This window comes from Lutra lutra, chromosome 1 (genome assembly GCF_902655055.1).
Source record: "Lutra lutra chromosome 1, mLutLut1.2, whole genome shotgun sequence".
Lineage (NCBI taxonomy): Eukaryota > Metazoa > Chordata > Mammalia > Carnivora > Mustelidae > Lutra > Lutra lutra.
Genome location: NC_062278.1, coordinates 15,924,616 through 15,944,458, shown reverse-complemented (window position 1 = coordinate 15,944,458; position 19,843 = coordinate 15,924,616). Strand labels below are relative to the sequence as shown.

Sequence of the window (19,843 nt, the reverse complement as noted above, 5' to 3'; positions counted from 1 at the left end):
ATAGCCAAAGAAATCCTGTGAAAGAACAAAACAGGAAGTATCATACTTCCTGATGTCATGCTATACTCTAAAGCTATTATAGTCATCAAGACAGTATAATAGGGCAAAAAACAGACAAATGACAAATGAAACAGAACTGAGAGCCCAAAATGTGATCAATCAATATTTGACAAGAGATCCAAGGATACTAAATAGAGAAAGACAGTCCCTTTAATAAATGGTGCTGGGATAATTGGCTATTCACATGTAAAATAATAAAACTGGCCCCATATCTTATATCACTTGCAAAATGTAACTAAAATCAATTAAAGATTTAAATATATAAAACTATGAAATTCCCAGAAGAAAACAGGAATAAAGCTCTTGAAATGCACCTTGGTATTTAATTTTTGGATATGACTCCTAAAGCACAAGTAAAATAAAAAATAAACAAGTGGGACTACATCAGACTAAAAAGTTTCTGCACAGCAAAATAAATCATCAACAAAGTAAAAAGACAACCTACAGATTGGGAAAAATTATTTGCAAACCATATATCCAATAAGGGATTAATATTCAAAATATATAAAGAATTCACACAGAACTTAACAGCAAATAAACAATTAGCCCAATTTTAAAAAGGGTAAGGGGCCTGAATACACATTTTTCAAAAAAAAATTCTTAAAGCCAAATGATATATAAAATGATGCTCAACATCATTAGTCATTAGGGAAATGCAAATTAAAACTACAATGAGATATTATCTCACACTTATCAGAAGGGACATCATCAAAAAGATAAGAGATGTCAAATGCTGGCATGGCTGTGAAGAAAATGGACCCCTTATGCCCTGTTGGTTAGACTGTAAAATGGCACAGCCACTATAGAAAACGGTATGGACGTCCTCAAAAAATTAAAAATAGAACTACCATATGATCCAGTAATTCCATTTCTGAGAATATAGTTAAACCTCATATAATGTGGGGGTTGGGGGCACCAAGCCCCCATCTATGTACTTGAAAATCTGTATATAACTTCTAACTCCCTAAAAACTTCACTACTAATAGCCTACCGTTGACTGGAAGCCTTAACAATTACACTGACATTAACACATACATATTAACTATATTCTTCTAATAAAGTAAACTAGAAAAAAGAAAATGCCAAGAAAATCATAAGAGAAAATACTTTTATAATACTATACTGTATTTATCAAAAAAAATTTACATATAAGTGGACCCACACAATTCAAACCCATGTTGTCCAAAGGTCAATGTATATCCAAAGGAAACAAAAACACTAACTCCAAAAGATATCTGCACCTCCATGTTCATAGCAATATTATTTACAATAGCCAAGACATGGAAACAACCCAAGGCTCCATCAATGAATGAAATGGAAAAGAAGTTGTGGTATATATATAGAATGGAGTACTGTTCACAGCCAGAAAAGAAAGGATATCTTACCATTTGTGACATGGATGGACCTTGAAGACATTATGCTAAAGTGAAATAAGTCAAAGACAAATACTGTAAAATCTAACTTGTATGTGGAATCAAACCAAAACATACCATACCAAACCCAAACTCATAGAAAAGAGATTAGACTGTGGTTACCAGGGGGAGAGGATGAGGGAGGGCAAGGCTTGGAGGAAGGATTATAGCCACAAGCTTCCAGTTATATGACAAATAATTACTAGGGATATAAAGTACAACATGATGACTACAGCTAACACTACCATATAATACATAGGAAAGCTGCTAAAAGTTAATCTTGAGTTGACATCAGGAGGAAATTTTTTTTCCTCTCTTATTATTTCTATATGAGAAGATGGATGTGAGCTGAGCCTACTGTGGTAATCACCTCACAATATATGTAAATCAAACCATCATGCTGTATACCTGAAACTTATATAGTGACGTATGTCAATAATTTTTCAATAAAACTGAAAAAAGTATATAATGTTCAAAAATCATGAAGATTTAACATGGCCAGGATCCAGGATGGAAGCAAAAAGAAGTAAAACTAGGGAAATCAGTCGCAATAAGATTGTAAAATGTCCAATAGGCCAAACCAAGGACTTGGGTTTTTATCCTGTAGGTAAAAACGAACTGAGGAATAAAGGAAAAAAAAAAAAATGTATGATATATTTAACCTTCCTTTAAAGGCAGAGGAATTTTTTAAGTCCTCTTAAAACAAACGAAACTGAGCAAAACAGAATAAGCTGAGCTCAAGTGTATTCAGAAACAACAGATTTTCTAACAACTATATGTTTAAAACTATTTGTTAGCTAATTCTACTGCATTGTTTTGGTTGAAAGAGCAAAATTAGTTGTCAAATCTCAAAGATATTCCTCCTCCTATAGGGCCTCCACACAACTAGGAACCTTGCGGTCTGTGTGACTGCAAACAGCTGTATGACATTGCAGCCTTGTCTTCTGCCCCTTTTTCCCCTTGACCATCCATCAGTTATAATGTGTGCTGGAGAAACCACCTGCACTCCCATTAGGTCCTCCTGTCCTCTATGCACAACCAGTTCAACTGCATCCCCATTCCAGAACTGCAAATCCCTGCCTGATCCTACAATCTTACTCTGTCAATGAACACAACTACACAGCTTAATGCCACAATAATTTTTTTTTTTTACATCGGCTGGCTTTGGGCACCATAGGGTAATTCTTTTTGACAAATGTTTATTGACAGGCGTGTTCTTCTTCCACTACGTTCAAACTTTCACTATCCTTCTTAAAATCTGCAATCCAGTTTTCACTCATGAAATGACCTAGCCCAAAGAGACACAAAGCTTATTAGTAAGGAATACATTGAGTTCCCTACCCTCTCTTTATTCACATCTGCATCCATCCTACATTTCTCCTAACTTCTAGAAGAAAGTCACTCCATCTACAAAAGGTTAGTATCTTCTAAGTAGATCCCATCCCTCTCATCTCAGTGGGAGCTATCAACAGTTTCTCTATCTTCTACTCCTTCTTCCCTGCAACACTGATTTTCCCTCTGACCTTCATTTCCAGCTCTTACCTTCTTTCTACATCCATTTTCACTGAACACTTAGAACAAACTATCTGCCTCCACTTCCTCACTACTCTTCATTCCAATAATCCCAAAGTTAATGAACGCTTTCCAGTCCTGAATTTTACTTGACCTTCTGCGGCATTTAACACATGTGATGAATACTACCTAAAACTTTCTCCTCTGCTTTTATCTTTAGTCCTTATTCTCACGTCTCCCCCCACCCACATAATCCATATATCTATGTACTGGTGTTCCCTTGATATTCTTCTCACTCTTCACTCTCCCTGGACAAGCTCATCCTCATTCACAGATTATGCTACCACCTATATGACCTGGGCTTTGAAAGCAGTATTTCCATCTAGTTGACAGACAATCTCCATTTGGAGTAATACTCCATAGCCAGCTTAATTTAACACTGGCTCCCTGTTTACCCCTTCCCTACTTCCAATTCAGAAATAGAATCACAGACCCCCACCAATTCTTTTTCCTTAATCTCTTTCATTTCCAGCCCCTCTCTTTCATCTATGCCTTGATTTAAGTTCTGTTTATCTCTCATTAAGATTATCCCAGGGGCACCTGGTGGCTCAGTCAATTAACAGTCATTCTAACTCTTTGATTTCAGCTCAGGTCATGATCTCAGGGTTTGGAGAGGAGTACTGCCACGCAGGGCATGAAGCCTGCTTAAGATTCTCTCTCTCCCTCTGCCCCTCCCCCCTCTAAAAAATAAATAAAATAAACATTAAAAAAATAAAGACATTCCAATAGCTTCCTGTCTTCTACTGCAATCTCTCTTCCCTCACATCCACCTGTCACAGTTATCAAAATAATCTTTCTAATGAGACAGTACCACTACTCTCCTAGTAGGCTCTTAATTTGAGCCAATAGCTCCTTACTGCCTACCTCTTAAAGTCCAAAATCCAGATAGTTGTGCATCTTACACCCTTTGTCCCCAACCTTTTCTACCTCAAATGCCAGCCAAACTGAACTCTATACACTCTTTCATGTTTCTGTGTACCTCAAATGCCTGTTCCCAACTACATCCATATGGAAAACCATCCTTCATCACCCAGTTAAATTTTTCTTTATGAAATCACTATTGATGCCTCAACGCAGAGTGGGGAACTCCTGTTCTGCTGCTTTGACACACAAAGCAGGATGTGTTTCTGATACATCGGTATCACGATATAACTTTATATCTGTCCTCTTTACAAAAGGAACTGCCAAAGAGCCATATTCAGTAGTGTTTATTAAATTATAAACAAATGAACTAATAAGAGTATAGAGGGCCCAAAAAAGTTAAAAATAAAACAAAAGCTATCTCTCTGTTACCTTTAGATGTTCAATCATTGGTTGACAAGGGAGAAATTAAGCATAGCTAAAAATGTTATGGATAAATAAACAATGAAAGGATATCTGTTTTAATCTTCCCTTAAGTCTGTAGCATTTCTGTACTACAAAATGGTTAACAGTCTACAATGACACTCATCCTATTGACTGTCAACTTGTTAAGTAGCAAAAGTATGAACTAGGAATAAATCAGCTGCAATTCAATTAATCTCTGCTAGATTTGGATTTAGATATTAAGAAACACTTCTTTTATCTCAAGCAATAATTAAAGAAATATTTATTATCAAGCACTAACCATTAGTACTGCAAAGATCTTCCTTAGTCCAGGCCAAAAGGGGAGGTATACATTGAGCAATGAATTCTTTCTTGTCTTCTTTTGACAAAAATGGACAGAGACTTTGAATGGTATGCATATTACCTTCCGTTAGTGGGAAAAAACTGTTTAAAGAAAAGGAAAAATATGAATTACATTTATCCGAAACATGCAGTGGTTTCAGAAAATTCTTTCTCCTTTAGAATATTCAAAAAGACTAATAATGCCACGATATAAAATAAGTGTATGGGGGAAAAAAGGAAACAATGACGAGATTGACAGCTGTTGGTTCTGGATGATGGAATTGTAGATATTTTCTGCTGCTTTTTTCTCTTTTTTATAGGCTTCTAAATTTTTAACATAAGCATATATAATTTCACCCCCATGTATAATTTTTTTAATTATACAACAATATATGGTGATTATGTTCTCCTTAAAAGTCAACAGATTCATTTAAACAGTATCAGTTGTGTCCTTTCTATGAGTTGATATTTATATATGTGCATATATATACTTGAATTTTATTCATATGAGATCACTCTAAATATACTGTTAACTCTAAATATACTTGCCACTTACATTCTAGAACTTTCTATATCAGAATATATAGTATAAATTATTTTCTATTTTAAAGCTACATAACTAAATTAAGAACAAAAAGAAAAATATCCCTTACTATCATAACTTAACTATTGCCCCTAGTAGTGGACATTGATTTTTTTCCCAAATTTTGCCCTTACAAATAAAGTTGCAATAAATGTCTGTGAGCAAGGTATTATTCTGCATATGCGCAAACAAAATACTATTTAGGCTAGATTCCTAGAAGTAGAAATTACAAGAGCAAAGGATATGTATGTCTTATATTTTGATAATTTCAAATTGCTTTCCTAAAAAGCATAGTTTATACTGTCACCAAAACAAGTGTGAATGCACACTTAATGGATCTTCTTAATTTCTAGCAAGATGACAGATAAAATGTGCTTCTTTTAATTCGTATTTCTATCATTATTACTATGGCAAATCCTTTCATATTTCACATTTCACCAATGAAATGACCACTGACTATTTGACTATTTAATATATGAATTACCTGTTAAAGTCCTTGATACATTTTTTAATTTGGATGGTTTTACTGATTAATAGGAGCTATTTGTATATTATGGATATTAAGTTTTTGTTAATTTATAAATGTTTTTTCCCATTTTGTCACTTGTCCTTTAACCTTGTTTACTGCACTTCTGTCATACAGAAGTTTTCTTTTTCTAAAAAATTTTACTTATGGGTAAAATACACATTAATTTACCAAATCTTATACAAAATTAACTATTTTAAGTGTAAGCTCAGTAGTGTTAAGTACATTAACAATGCTGTGCAACCAATCTCTGTTAGTCCTTTCCGCTCACAAAATTGGTATCTGCTAAATTTCCTACTAAAATTTTCACTAAACAAGAACTCCCCACTTTCCCTCTCCTTGGTTCCTGGCAACCACAATTTCACCTGCTGTCTCTATGAATTTGACTACTCTAGGTATCTCACATAAAAGGAATTATATAATATTTGTCATTTAGGCAATGGTTTACTTCACTTAGCATAAATGTCCTCACGGTTTATCCACGTTATAAGATGTGTCAGAATTTCCTTCCTTTTAAAAGCTGAGTAATATTCCATTGTTTGTGTGTACCACATTTTTTGTTTATCCATTCATCTGTTGATGGGTACTTATGTTGCTAGAAGTTTACATTTTTACAAAAATATCACTTGTTTTACAGATTCTGGGTTTTTGTGCGTTACTTAAGATCTTCCCCATAAGATTATACAGAGTCTCTTATTTTCCCTTGATACTTTTATATAGATCTGTTCTTTACATTTAGCTCTCATCTGGACTTCATCTTTGTGTTTAACGTAAGAGAGGGGCACCTCGCTATTTTTTTCAAACATATCCAGTATTCCTAACATCATGTATTATTGACTCACACCTCTAATTTGAAAGGCCACCTGCATCAAAAACTAAATCCTCATATCTGTGTGGATTAGTTTCTGGACTCTATATCTTGATCCAATGACTTATCTATTCACCAATTTAATACTACTTAATTATTTTACTGGTAGGGCAAGTCCTTTTCACTTTTTCAGAAATTTCCTACCATTTTTTCTCCCCCTATCAATTCTTGAGCATTTTTTCTTCAAAGGCAGTTTGTCAAGTTTTTCAAAAAATATTGCTGGAATTTTTAGTGAGATTGCACCGCAATTAGAGATTGATACAACCATTTTTATAATTTATCTTCCCACCTTCTTTTGTAATCTTTACTAAAGTTTTATATTGTATTTTTTTTGTAAATTTATTTCTAGGTACAGTTTTGTTGTCATTGTGAATAGACTCTCGTTTTTCCTATGCCATTTTTATTTACTACTGAATAGAATAGTTTTTGATTTTTCTGTCAAGTATAAATCCATCATTAGTCATTAGTTCTAATAATTCTCTAGTTAATTCCCTATTACTTTTATAATCAGAAAAAATTAAATTATGCTAAATAAAAAAGCCAGTATCAAAAGATCATATGCTATACGATTTCATTTATGTAACTTTCCTAAATGATAAAGAGAAGAACAGATTGCTTGTTGCTGGAGATGAAAATGGGAGGAAGAGAGGTGGCACTGATTATCAAAGGGTAACACAAGGGATCCTTATAATAAAGCTGTTCTATCTCTTAGACTGTGGTAGTGGTCAGGCATGTGAATTACACAGAACACACAGACAAACAAATGAGTACATGTAAACTTAGTCAATGGATTGTATGGATGCCATCTTCCTGGTTGTAAAATTGTATTGAAGTTATGCAAAATGGTACCACTGAGGGAAACTGAATGAATGGTATATGGAATCTCTTTGTATCATTTCTTTCAACTGCATGTAAATCTATAACTACTTCAAAATAATAAGTTTAAAACATTTTTAAATATGAAAAAATATAAACTTAATTTATAATTCTACTGTACCAGAACGTATACATATCATTTCAGAATTCCTGGTAAATCAGAAAATTCAAAATGCCTCTTGGTAAATTTTAACTAAGTGTTTGAGTGTTCAGCTTCTCTAATATGACCAACTCTAGATCTCTAGTATGTCCAATGCCATAATCTATTTTTTTGTTTTAAGAAAGAGGAGTTAGGAGAAGGGAGTTGAGGGAAGTTGGAAGGGGAGGTGAACCATGAGAGACTATGGACTCTGAAAAACAATCTGAGGGTTTTGAAGGGGCGGGGGTGGGAGGTTGGGGGAACCAGGTGGTGGGTATTAGAGAGGGCACGGATTGCATGGAGCACTGGGTGTGGTGCAAAAACAAGGAATACTGTTACGCTGAAAACAAAACAAAAAAAATTAAATTAAAAAAAAGAATACATTTATTGCATTTCTATAGTATTTTTTCAATAGGATGATCCTTATTTAAGAGAAGAGTAAGTAACTTTTCTTATCACTTCCAAATAGCAAATAAATTAATAGAAGAAGGATATTAGGGAGGGGGAAAAGAAAGATTTCTACCAAAAAGATTTCTGGGGAAAAGAGAAGAAGTTAACAAAATGCTTTTTAAACCAAGTATAAAATTCCATAACAAAATACTATAAAGTTAAAAATATTTAAAATAAAGTGAAATTCTTTTAAAGTCTTTAATTCTCAGGGTGCCTCGGTGACTCAGTAGTGGTGGGGCTGGGTGGGTGGGGGGGCGGGGTGGCCACCTGAGTGGCTCAGTTGGTTAATCCTCTGCCTTCTGCTCAGGTCATGATCCCAGGGTCCTGGGATCAAGCTCCACATCGGGTCCCCTGCTGAGCATGGAGTCTGCTTCTCCCTCTCCCTCTGTGTATGCTTGCTCACTCTCTCTCTCTCTCCCCCCTCAAATAAATAAAATCTTTTAAGAAAGTCTAATTCTCATTTCCTTTAATTTCATTTCTTAAACTTTGTTTCCTTGATTGATTAGAGATTATTCATTAGTTGGGGTTGCCAAAGTAACCAAATACAACAAACTACAAAGTACAAACATTTTAAGTAAGAATACCCTTCTTTTCTCCTGTAATGCCGTTTTACTTCATCCGATGAAACACTTCGGGAAAGGATCAACTTAGCAATAATGAGAGACCAAAGGGTGCCGTTTTCCATGGATCTAAAAAAGAAAAAAGGAAAAAATCCATTTTCATAGTGTTTAAGATTTTTAAAGACTGTTTGCCTGATTCCTTTACAGAATTAAGTAAATTATCTCGTGAGGGTATCAATTCACATAGGGCTTTTGCCCCAAAACAATGGTCATTACTGAATGGACTAGGAGACTTAGGCTTCCAACACTCCTTTACAACTGGTACTGAGCTCTCATCCCAAAGCCCTTCGAATTCCAATAGAGGAGATTAGGCTTGAGCACCAGAGTCTGCAGCTCGGAAAAGGACATATTCCACAGGACACCAAGGCTGGTTAATGCTGAAGAACCAAGGTATTAATACCAGCCGGCAAAAGTTCTAAGTGTCAAGTACATGGACTGAGATTGCAGAGAAAGATGTGCTCAGCCTGGGACCCCTGAAACTATAGCATACTCAAAACACTATTGGCGGGGCGCCTGGGTGGCTCAGTGGGTTAAAGCCTCTGCCTTTGGCTCAGGTCATGATCCCAGGGTTCTGGGATCGAGCCCCACATCGGGCTCTCTGCTCCATGGGGAGCCTGCTTCCTCCTCTCTCTCTCTGCCTGCCTCTCTGCCTACTTGTGATCTCTGTCAAATAAATAAATAAAATCTTTAAAAAAAAACAACACTAGGTTCCATAGTGTAATGGTTAGCACTCTGGACTCTGAAAAAAAAACAACACTATTGGCTAGTGAAAAACAAAGAGAAGCAGTTCAACACAGTAATTTCAACAGGCTAAATACTAACTACTAGAACCGATATGATTACTGTAATACCTACTTCCTCAACTAGGTGAGAAAGTTTTGCGGTTATAATTTTTTTAAATATTTTGTTTATTTAAGAGAGAAACAGATAGTGAGAGCATGAGCAGGAAGGAGGGGAGAAGCAGACTCGCTGCTGAGCAGGGAGCCTGATATGAAGCTCGATCCCAGGACCCTGGGGTAATGACCTGAGCTGAAGGCAGATGCTTAACCCACTAAGCCACCAAGGTGCCCCCGTGGTTATAATCTTAAGACACATCTGGGGGGTACCTGGGTGGCTCAGTGGGTTAAAACCTTTGCCTGCAGCTCGGGTCAAGATCCCAGGATCCTGGGATCAAGCCCCGCATCAGGCTCTCTGCTCAGCAGGGAGACTGCTTCCCCTCCTCTCTCTGTCTGCCTCTCTGCCTACTTGTGATCTCTGTCAAATAAATAAATAAAATCTTAAAAAAAAAAAAAAGACACATCTGTAACAACATGCAAAGTAAAAGCTTAGATTTGAGAGTAGTGGAAGTGGATCACAGATACCAAAACAACTTCTACAAGGCTTCTGTTTCCTTCATTGTCATCTGTCCCATTCTTGAATGTATTTATGGATTTAAGAACACAGGCAAAGTTCAAATATCTCAATGAGTAAATGAATCCACAAAGTATTTATCATTAAGAATTGGGTTTAATGTAGGGTACCTGGGTGTTTTAGTTGGTAAAGTGCCTGCCTTCGTTTGGCTCAGGTCATGATCCTGGGACCCCAGGATCTAGCCCGGAGTCAAGCTCTCTGCTCAGCAGGGAGTCTGCTTCTCCCTCTCCTTCTGTCCCTCCCCCTGCTTGTGCTTTCTCTCTGTCTCAAATATATAAATAAAATCTTTAAAAAAAAAAGGATTGAGTTTAATTTAGATCAATCCTCTGACTGAACAATTAGCACGAAGTGAGCTTACATTTTACAGAAACAAAGCCAAAAATGAGTAAAATAATCATATAAAATGGAAGTTGAAAGGAATTCTTACCTGTTAAATAAAAGCTGTAAAAGGCCAGAAGTATTACCAAGTCCACATAAGTTATCATATGTAATATTCATCTTTTGAAGCATTTCACAAAATCCAGTTAGAAAAACAGGTGGATTGTCTAATTCCTCATACCACTGCAGTGAATAGAGCAGTTCTGCAACTATAGAATGGACGACACATCAAGAGTGTTCTGTGAAGAGGCCTTTGATTATTTTCACTTCTCTGTCCCATTTTCTAATACTGCTATGTCCATCAGTCTAAAAACTGATTTTCAAATCTGCTTTGAGATGTTTTATGATAATGAATTCTGAGAATATTCGATACAAAATATGAGTCTCCTCCCAAATCTTACTTGGTCCCTTTTCTGATTAGTTAAGAATGCGGCAAGCCTAAGTTACCAGAAACACTGGAAGAATCTTCCTACGACTTTTGCCACAAGTGTTAACAAGTTACTTACAGGAAAAAACAACTAAGGAACCCAACACCTGAAATGAGAAGGTCAAGCCAATGTTAAGAAATGGGAAATACCATGATATAGTAAATAGGGTGGGGATCTCCACAACAGACTGAGTGGTCTGGATTCAAATGAGCTGTACATATAGTTATCAATTAGAGTATGAAAATCTGCCACAGGGAGTGCTGTGAGAATTCAATGACAGGTACCTATCACAAAACCTAGCATATCATAGTAGATTACATAATTAGTCACAACTCTCTCTTGTAAAGCCACGTATAGATTTTGGAGTCAGAAGACTTGAGACCTGGTTCAAAATCTAATCCTCTCCCTTACAAGCTAAGTAACTTTAATCAACTCAAGATAAGAAAACAACAAGGTGAGAAAAACAACAGTAATAATATCTGATAGGGTTGCTAAGGATATTAAATACATAATGGTGTCAGTTTGCCATTAGTAACACAGTTAACAAGAACAAGTATTACAAAGATCATTACTCCAATTTCCAGTTCTATTTTGTATAGATTCACTCTGTGGGCAATGGAAACTGTACTAAACTCCTTGCCCTTAACTGCCTGTGGAGCAGCTTTCTTCCCCAGGACATATGTACTCTTCTACTAGTAACTATGCTACAGCTGAAGGCTTACAAACAAGACAGAGGAATTATGCAAATCCTCTGTACCTTTTAATACCATTTTGTATAGGTCACATTGCTTCCTACAATTCTACACCATTTCCTGGAATGGGGGAATTTTTTGAAGTCCAAAATCCCCTTGGAATTAAACATTTGAAACTCTATTTGCCAGGAAAAAAAAAAATGTATGTGTGTGTGTGGTGTGTGTGTATATAGATACACACATATCCCTATGAACACAAAGATATAGTGGTTCAAAAACTGAAAATTCAGAATCCTTGATGAAATACTAGACTCACTTAACCACTTTTTTTAAGGATATATGCCATAGGATCTACCTGTCTTACCAGCTTCAGTAATAATATTATACCAAATTCTGCTCTACAGATAACAAGATTATAGCAAGATTTCAGTATGTTTCCATCCAATTTGCAATTTACCACTCATCACTCAAGTAACCTCAAGTTTGTAATCACTAAAACAGCTAATAGGAATGGAAGATTCTTATCTAAATTGCAGGTTAATCAAAATTCTTTCAAAATTATAATTATTTCAAAACATTTCTATTATATCTGAATGCTCATATATACTTACTTATTTTCTCAAGCTCATTATTTTCTAGGACTATTTCCTTTTTCAGTGCAACTAATACCATTTTGCTCAATAATGCTGAAGTACACAAATGGCTGGGAAGTTTCTTTGTATCTTGTTCTTTAAAATCTGTTTTGAAACACTCATAATTCAAACTCAATCTTCCTTCTAAAAGAGGTCTATGCAACCACTGTAAAAAGAATACATTAAATTATATACAAAATCATTAGATATTCTAAATTATTTACTACCTATACAATTAAGACAGGGGAACAAAAATGAAATTATTAGAGTATCTTCAAAATGTTATTAGAATAACTTCAAAAGTGAAGTTATTACTAGTTTATTAGCAAAATCACAGAAGTCTACAAGTTTGGGTTTTACTTTAGGAAATTATCAACATGTGTATTTAAGACTCCTTCAATTCACCTGTACCACAGCAACTGCCACTGTCTTACAAACAAACATCCAATATATGAGCATTCAGAGATGTAAAGGCAAAGCAATATACTCATTTCACCTTTTTTTCTCCTCCCCCCAAAAGAAGACAGTTTGTTTACTTTTTCTTTCCCCCAGAACAAAATAAAAATGTCCAAGCCTGCACGAAGTCCAAACTTCAGAATAAGACAAGCACAGTTCAATCTTAAACATACCTGCATAGGAAGAGACTGTCTCATCTTTTCCCATTCACTGTTGCTTGGCATTACACTTCCAATATATACTCCCAGAAGATTAGTATCCTCACTTTCTAAAAGTGCATTTAGCAAGTCATCAACAGCAGACAAGAGGACTTGAAGACTGAAAATAATGCAAACAACGTAGCTATTATGGTTATGCTATGACTAACTTGAACACCCTGGTACATTAAATACCCTGTGGCAGGTTAACAACTTACCTGAATGAAAGCCTAGTAAAAGATGAAGCTAAGTAACTCCTCTACCCCAAATTCAACATACACACAGCAAAATTGTGGATTTAATCCATTATTTATGATCTGAAATTGAGTGCTGCTTCTACCTCAGAATGAAGGGGGCTTGACTTATTTCAGATCAGATATTTCTGAAATACAGATACCTTACTGTATGAACAAAACCATGATGTTCAGAAAAATATATGACCTAACCCTAACAGACTCTGGAAGCATTCTCTTGGTTTTTCACTTTTACATATGGATTTAGGCATGAGTTGTGAAATATATTTGCAATTCAACACCTTAAAACAGTGGCTACAAGGCCCCCCAAAATAATGAAGAATAATCACTATGTGTGGTGGCCATGAGAGGTCATTGTTATAATCCACACCAGCCCACAAGAAACAGGATGGCACCACCATCACATCACTGAGCATAAATCTGGAGTCCAGCAGATATTCTAAAACAAATCACTCTTCAACTAAGGGAGTTTAAATGAATGATCATTAAAACAAATTCCTTTTGGAAAAATCTTTTTGTCTGGATCTTCTCTTAGAGTCCTACAGATTTTTTTTTTTTTTAAGATTTTATTTATTTATTTGACAGAGAGACACAGCAAGAGAGGAACACAAGCAAAGGGAGTGTGAGAGGGAGAAGCAGGCTCTCTGCTGAGCAAGGAGCCCGATGCAGGGCTCGATCCCGGGACCCTGGGATCATGACCTGAGCTGAAGGCAGAAGCTCAACCGACTGAGCCACCCAGGTGTCCCAAGTCCTATAGATTTCTTATATCCTATAGATTTCTTATATAGCAAATTGTTTTTCATGTTCATTCATATTAATCATGGGCTCTTATTTCAAGACAGTGATCAGGCATTAAAGAGAGAGCAAATGAGCAAATGAGCATAAAAGACATTAATTACCTTTTGATATCCAAAGATGAAGACTGAACTTGGTTCTTCAGCCACAGAGCAGACAAACATAGGAAGGTACTCTGTTTATACGTATTGCCAGTTTGGTGGATCAACAAATTCACACCAGAGAGCCAAGTATTTTTCAGTTTACAGACAAGAAAGTCTAAAATCAAGATGTCAACAGTAATTTGTAATCCCTGTGAAGCAACTATCATCAGTACAAAATGTCTGAAATAACTCAGTGCAGACTTGAGATTTTTAAGATACTGCTAAAAAAGGAAAACATAAAATTTTGCCAAAACAAAATAATTGTATCATAAATTTACAATAGTACAAGGTAGCTCATGCCATGTAAATAAAAGTTAAGATTTTTAAAGTTAGCTTTCTTCCTCTGAACTTATTTACAAGAGCACTCTTCTTTTGGAGATGTGAAAATATTACACCTTTTCCAAATAGAGAAGTTAGTATAAAAGGGTGTGGGAGGAGGGGTAACAATAGTAGTATTTTTTAACATTCCTTTCATAAGTAAGTCTCAAATATATAAGGAAATATAGTCCTTAAAAAGGTAATTTCAATTTCTTTTTGATATCTACCAACAGTGAAGAAGAGAAAGACATATTAGTACCTCCCCCTTAATGAGTGTGGAGTTTGAGACATCAAGAAATTAAGCAACTTGCCAAACCACAGCCACTCCGTAAAGAGGCTAAGATTCTAACTCATCTATCATGGCCCCTTCTAAAACTGTATCTTTGGTATCAAGAAAGAATTTAGACATAATGTCTATATCCATCTTTAACTTGGTTTCTGAAGCTGAAAGTGTTTAAGATTTGTACCCCTTTCCTCAAAATGCTTTCAACTTTCAAGTACATTATGATTCAATTAATAAAGCCTGGGCATTTACACTATGAAGGTCAGAGCCGGAGATTCCCAACAATACATTTGAGCAGTAGGCTATTACCTGGCAAATGTGTTTTTTCTTTGCTCTGAGCACATAACTGAAAGAGGGTTAATAATAAGTCTTCAGATGATGGCATTAGCAAGCATCCTTTTGCTGAGCTGAAATAGTTATAGGCCACATCACAGATAAAAGATACTGACAAGTCATTATTTTCAGCTTCTGACAATTCCTTTCCTTTGGATAAAGTTTCATGAAGTTTAACAATAATTCTCTCCACATATACTTCTCCAATCAAGTAATCTAGAGGAAAAAAAGTTCACACAGACAAAAAATTTTTAAAAATATTAAATTATAATATTAATATAAAAATATTTTAAAATATTTTAAAAATTTAAAAAATATTAAATCTTTCTGTGTATTAAAAAAAATGTAGTAGACAAAAGAAATTATACCAACAAATCAATCTGATCTCTCACACATAAAAGCCCTCATGTAAAAAAAAAAAAAATTTTTAATTAAGTAAAAAGAAAAAAAGCAATGCTCTACAAAATTACTGAATAGCTTTGCTATTCAAAACCCTTTAGAATATAAAACTGAAAGTATTACAATGTCTTCCAAGTCATGCTAGAAAGATTAATAAACATTTAGGGTGCTTATAAGATTAACATATCTGAATGAAGTCTTGTTATTTTCAATCAATTCCAAGCAAACTTGGCAACGTGGAACCCCTCCCCAAAAGTGAAAGATTTATTCCCTACTAAAAAACGAAAGCCATATTTTTGCCTACCATTTTTAACATGTTGGGATAATACCAAGCTTAGAAGAGCCCATCTTTCTGAAAAGTAAGATTCAGAAGATCCTGAGGATTCCAAGTCCTTACTACAAAGGTGATCTGCCAAGGTTGTCAACTTCTCTCCAAGGATTTCTCCTTTTAGCCAAGGAGTTACTAAAGCATGTTTATCTGAACTAGAACATGCCTAAAACCATAAAATCAAAGCAAAGATTAGAAGGAAGATCAAAAAATATATCTGCCTAAAGTATTACTTGTACTATATTACCTCCCTTCATCATCATGGCCCCCCACTCTTCCTCAAGTTCTAAGAAAGCTGGTATTGTCCCTGTTCCCCACTAGGCCTTGCTTACATACACTTTCATGCTTTACTCATGCTATCTTCCCAACCACAAATATTTCCCCTCTTCTTATCAAAATCCCATCCATTCTCTCAGAATTGTAACAAAGCCCACCTGCTTTACAAAATCTCCCCCATCCACTCTAGTCCATGCTCATCACTGCTTTTCTCTGAATTTCTAAAGCACTTACTGGATTGTATTATTATTTATAATGTTTCATCTGTGTATGTCTTGTTTCCAATGGGATTGTAAGTTCCTTGAGAGTGGAGACTGTCTTAAACTTCTTTGATACCTGCTATCAACACTGCAGATATGTTCAATGAATAATGAATGGATGAACTTTAAAGACAGGTTTTAAAATGCTCTATATTTTAAATTTTTGTTCATTAATTTTACTAAAATTAAAGAACAACTATTATTTAATGGTGGTAAGCTACTTCAATATGAACAATGGGCCTTCTTATTTCCCCTTATTCTCTGCAATAGTAACTGAGGCCAGATATCTAACAGCAACTGGTTTATTTTCATGGAGTGGGGAAGCAAGAGAAAAAAAAAAAAACAAACTGTAAATCCACCCCCAAAAGCATGCTGATCCATGTTTCCAGAGCTTCTTTTGCTTTAGGGCTGACAAGAAAGGAATTTGCAACTTGGCTCATTTCAAAGCAATCTGGAAAAAAAAAATCCAAGTGCGGATTGGGTAGTGCCTAAAAAACTGTTAATCCTCTTATTTAAGAAACTTAGGTAACCAGAACTTTTATTTTAGCCCAAGCTTTACCACTATTCTGGCTTTATGACCTTGAACAAATCTCTTAACCAATCTGGGCCTCTTTCCTCATTTTGGAAATGAAGATTAACCTAGAAAATCTCTAAAGTCCTTTTCCGGTTACAAAATTCAGGTTTGTGTTTAAAGAAGCTGACTTTATAACTCTGATCATAAAGTATAAAGTTGCACAAAAAGAAAAACTAGAGTCTGGAGAGCTATAACATTGGCTTTGCTAATACAGTTTACTAAATAAAACTGATCTATTTTATAGAATCCAGGAAGTAAACTTCTAAATGTCTCTCAAGTTAGCAAGACATGAAGTACAATACTTAATGTTTTAACAAATCCACAGAAAGAAACTGACCAGCTTTAAGGGGGTGAAGAGACCAGGTAGTTAGGCAGGGATAGTCTTCCAAATGGATAGGAGTATTTGAACTACCTGCCAAGTGCATTCCTAGGTTGGAAATGGTCTTCTCTTATCAAATTACCAACTCCTTTTGCTCTGATTCTAGACTTACCAAGTAGTTTTCTGATAATTTGGCTTTTCATATACCCTGCCTTTCGAGAGGGAAGGTACTGGATAAACTAATGCAAATGCTCTCTGATAAGTTATATCTCTCATTGAAAAGCAGTAAATTAATATTCTGTATTTATTTTGTAAAAAGAAACTACTGGGGGATATAGAAAGTCACTATTTAGTGGGCACAGAGTTTCAGTTTTCCAAGATAAATTCTGGAGACTGGTTCACAATACTATGAATATAGTTGACACCACTGAACTGTAAACTCAGAAATAGTTAAGATGGCAAGTTTTGTTATGGGGTTTTTACCATAATTAAAATAAAGATAGAGGAAAAAAAAAAACCCTGTAAATTAAAAAGTTATCTGTATAAAATTTAAAAATAATAAAAAATGCTAAAATAAAAAAATTTTAGTTAACTAGTCTAAACATTCCTATGGTTGGAAGTATTGTGTCATTACATGTTTATTAGGATAAAACACTTAAGCCATTTCTAAAACTTCTAAATTGCTTAGGTTCCTTGATTTCTTTTCATTATTCTTATCACTAATTTTCTTATTTAGTCAAGTGGCAATCAGACAAAGCCTGCAAGACTTAATTTACCTGTATAGTATTCCAAAGTGGGACAAACTCAATTTCCTGAGGTGTTCTAGCCAAAGCTAAAACCACTCAATCCATGTCTATAGAAGAAAGCGCTAACTAGATTAAGGGTAAAATCTATAGTCTTAATTTAAAGGTAATCAAATGTTTAACTCTCCCTTTGTTAATCTGTTAGGGGAGAAACACTGGATTTTCCAGAGTCTAGTCCCTCTTTGTGGATACTCCTAACCAGAAAAATAATACTACAGAAAGGCAAACAACAAAAGCTTTCCCAATAGTGGGAAGAAAGGTACAATAAGAAGGAAGTTCTCTAACAGCATGTGAATATGACTGGTTTTAATTTTTCTATACCCATAAATACAAAAAAAGGAGAAAAAAAAAAATCCCTAAGATACCTTTTCGATGACCTGAAGAATAGAATTCCACTTCAGATCCCCCTGAAAGAGGAGAAATAATCTGCTAGAAGGAATGAAGTCACCATGTAATCACTACAAAATTAAAATTTTTTTAGCAACTTCAACTTTAAAAAGTAGACTAAAAACCTCTGCCTTTTATTACCAAGCATTCATCAACTTACCATACTTACTGAACACATACCGGTCTCACACACTTCTCCATCACAATCAAGAATACATTGCTTGTGCTTGCTTTGGCAGCACATATACTAAAATTGGAAAGAATATATTGCTCTTCTTTAAATAGATATTCACACCCAAGAAACCACCCAAGAATAACCTCCATGTGGGTCTCATTCTACTTATCTATAATTATTGTGGCAATATAAACCATTACAGTTTAAAGAGATAGACAGGGGCGCCTGGGTGGCTCAGCGGGTTAAAGCCTCTGCCTTCGGCTCAGGTCATGGTCTCAGGGTCCTGGGATCCAGCCCCGCATCGGGCTCTCTGCTCAGCAGGGAGCCTACTTCCTCCTCTCTCTCTCTGCGCCTGCCTCTCTGCCTACTTGTGATCTGTCTGTCAAATAATAAAATCTTTTAAAAAAAGAAAATAAAGAGATAGATAACAACAATACCTCAATGAGATCATCCAAGATATATTTTCTTTCTGTATTATTGTCACAGCAACGGAGGGCACTGTACAAAATGTCCACCAAGAAACCAGCATCCTTCCTTGGATCTTCGTTTAGCCAACCAATCAGTTTCTGGTATAAAAACTGCACTGCAGGATTTTTTTGTACAAGTCTGGCTATTTCAAGAGGTTTGGCTTTGGCAGTACTCTGTTTTTCATCACCTAACAGCATTTTAAATACTTGGGTTGAAGAGAAAGAGCTGAGCAGAATAGAAAGGAACCTTAGATGTTGCTCTGACTTTTGCTCATTGACATAATTAAAACTCATCATTGCTAGTTTACAGACCAAGTCTTCCAAAGGTTTCTTCCTTAGCGGCGATATAAGCTCTGAACAATTATGAGTGAGAGAAGGTTCAGTCATTAATTCAGAGCCTTCACTGTTCTCACCTTCTGAGGAAACACATTTTTCATTCTCCTTTTTACTTTCAGGCAGCTCATCAGCAAATCTAACCTTACCAACTTTTTTTTTATTCGACTTCAGCGAGCTCTTTGGCTTCTGAAGGACCTGTAGCAGGTTAGATACACCTGACACTGATTTCACATCAGCTTCTGGCTCATTGATTTTCTCCACACAGATCTCTGATAGTCTTTCCCAAAAATTTAGCAGCACTTTGTCCAAACTGTGAGCTTTTTTATCATCTTTTTCCACATCTGCTTTGGCTTCCCAGGAACTTAACGTTTCTGCTAAATGGTTAAACAGCTGCCCATCTTGCAATCTTGCGTCTTTGAGAACTGCATCAATAAAAGGAATCAACTA

General features: G+C 35.4%; 1 protein-coding gene across 2 annotated transcripts in view; it reads right to left on the bottom strand.

Annotated features, from left to right (window-relative positions):
• LTN1 (listerin E3 ubiquitin protein ligase 1) overlaps positions 1-19,843 on the bottom strand; it is a 69,208-nt gene that overhangs the window by 27,428 nt on the left and 21,937 nt on the right. For both annotated transcript variants that reach the window (XM_047721437.1, XM_047721429.1), the window contains exons 10-19: positions 19,031-19,840; positions 18,397-18,438; positions 15,776-15,965; positions 15,049-15,288; positions 14,100-14,253; positions 12,923-13,067; positions 12,273-12,459; positions 10,591-10,750; positions 8,718-8,822; positions 4,651-4,793 (exon numbers count right to left, since the gene is read on the bottom strand). In XM_047721437.1, the coding sequence (XP_047577393.1) occupies positions 4,651-4,793; positions 8,718-8,822; positions 10,591-10,750; positions 12,273-12,459; positions 12,923-13,067; positions 14,100-14,253; positions 15,049-15,288; positions 15,776-15,965; positions 18,397-18,438; positions 19,031-19,840 (2,176 nt within the window). The remainder of the gene's footprint in view (positions 1-4,650; positions 4,794-8,717; positions 8,823-10,590; positions 10,751-12,272; positions 12,460-12,922; positions 13,068-14,099; positions 14,254-15,048; positions 15,289-15,775; positions 15,966-18,396; positions 18,439-19,030; positions 19,841-19,843) is intronic.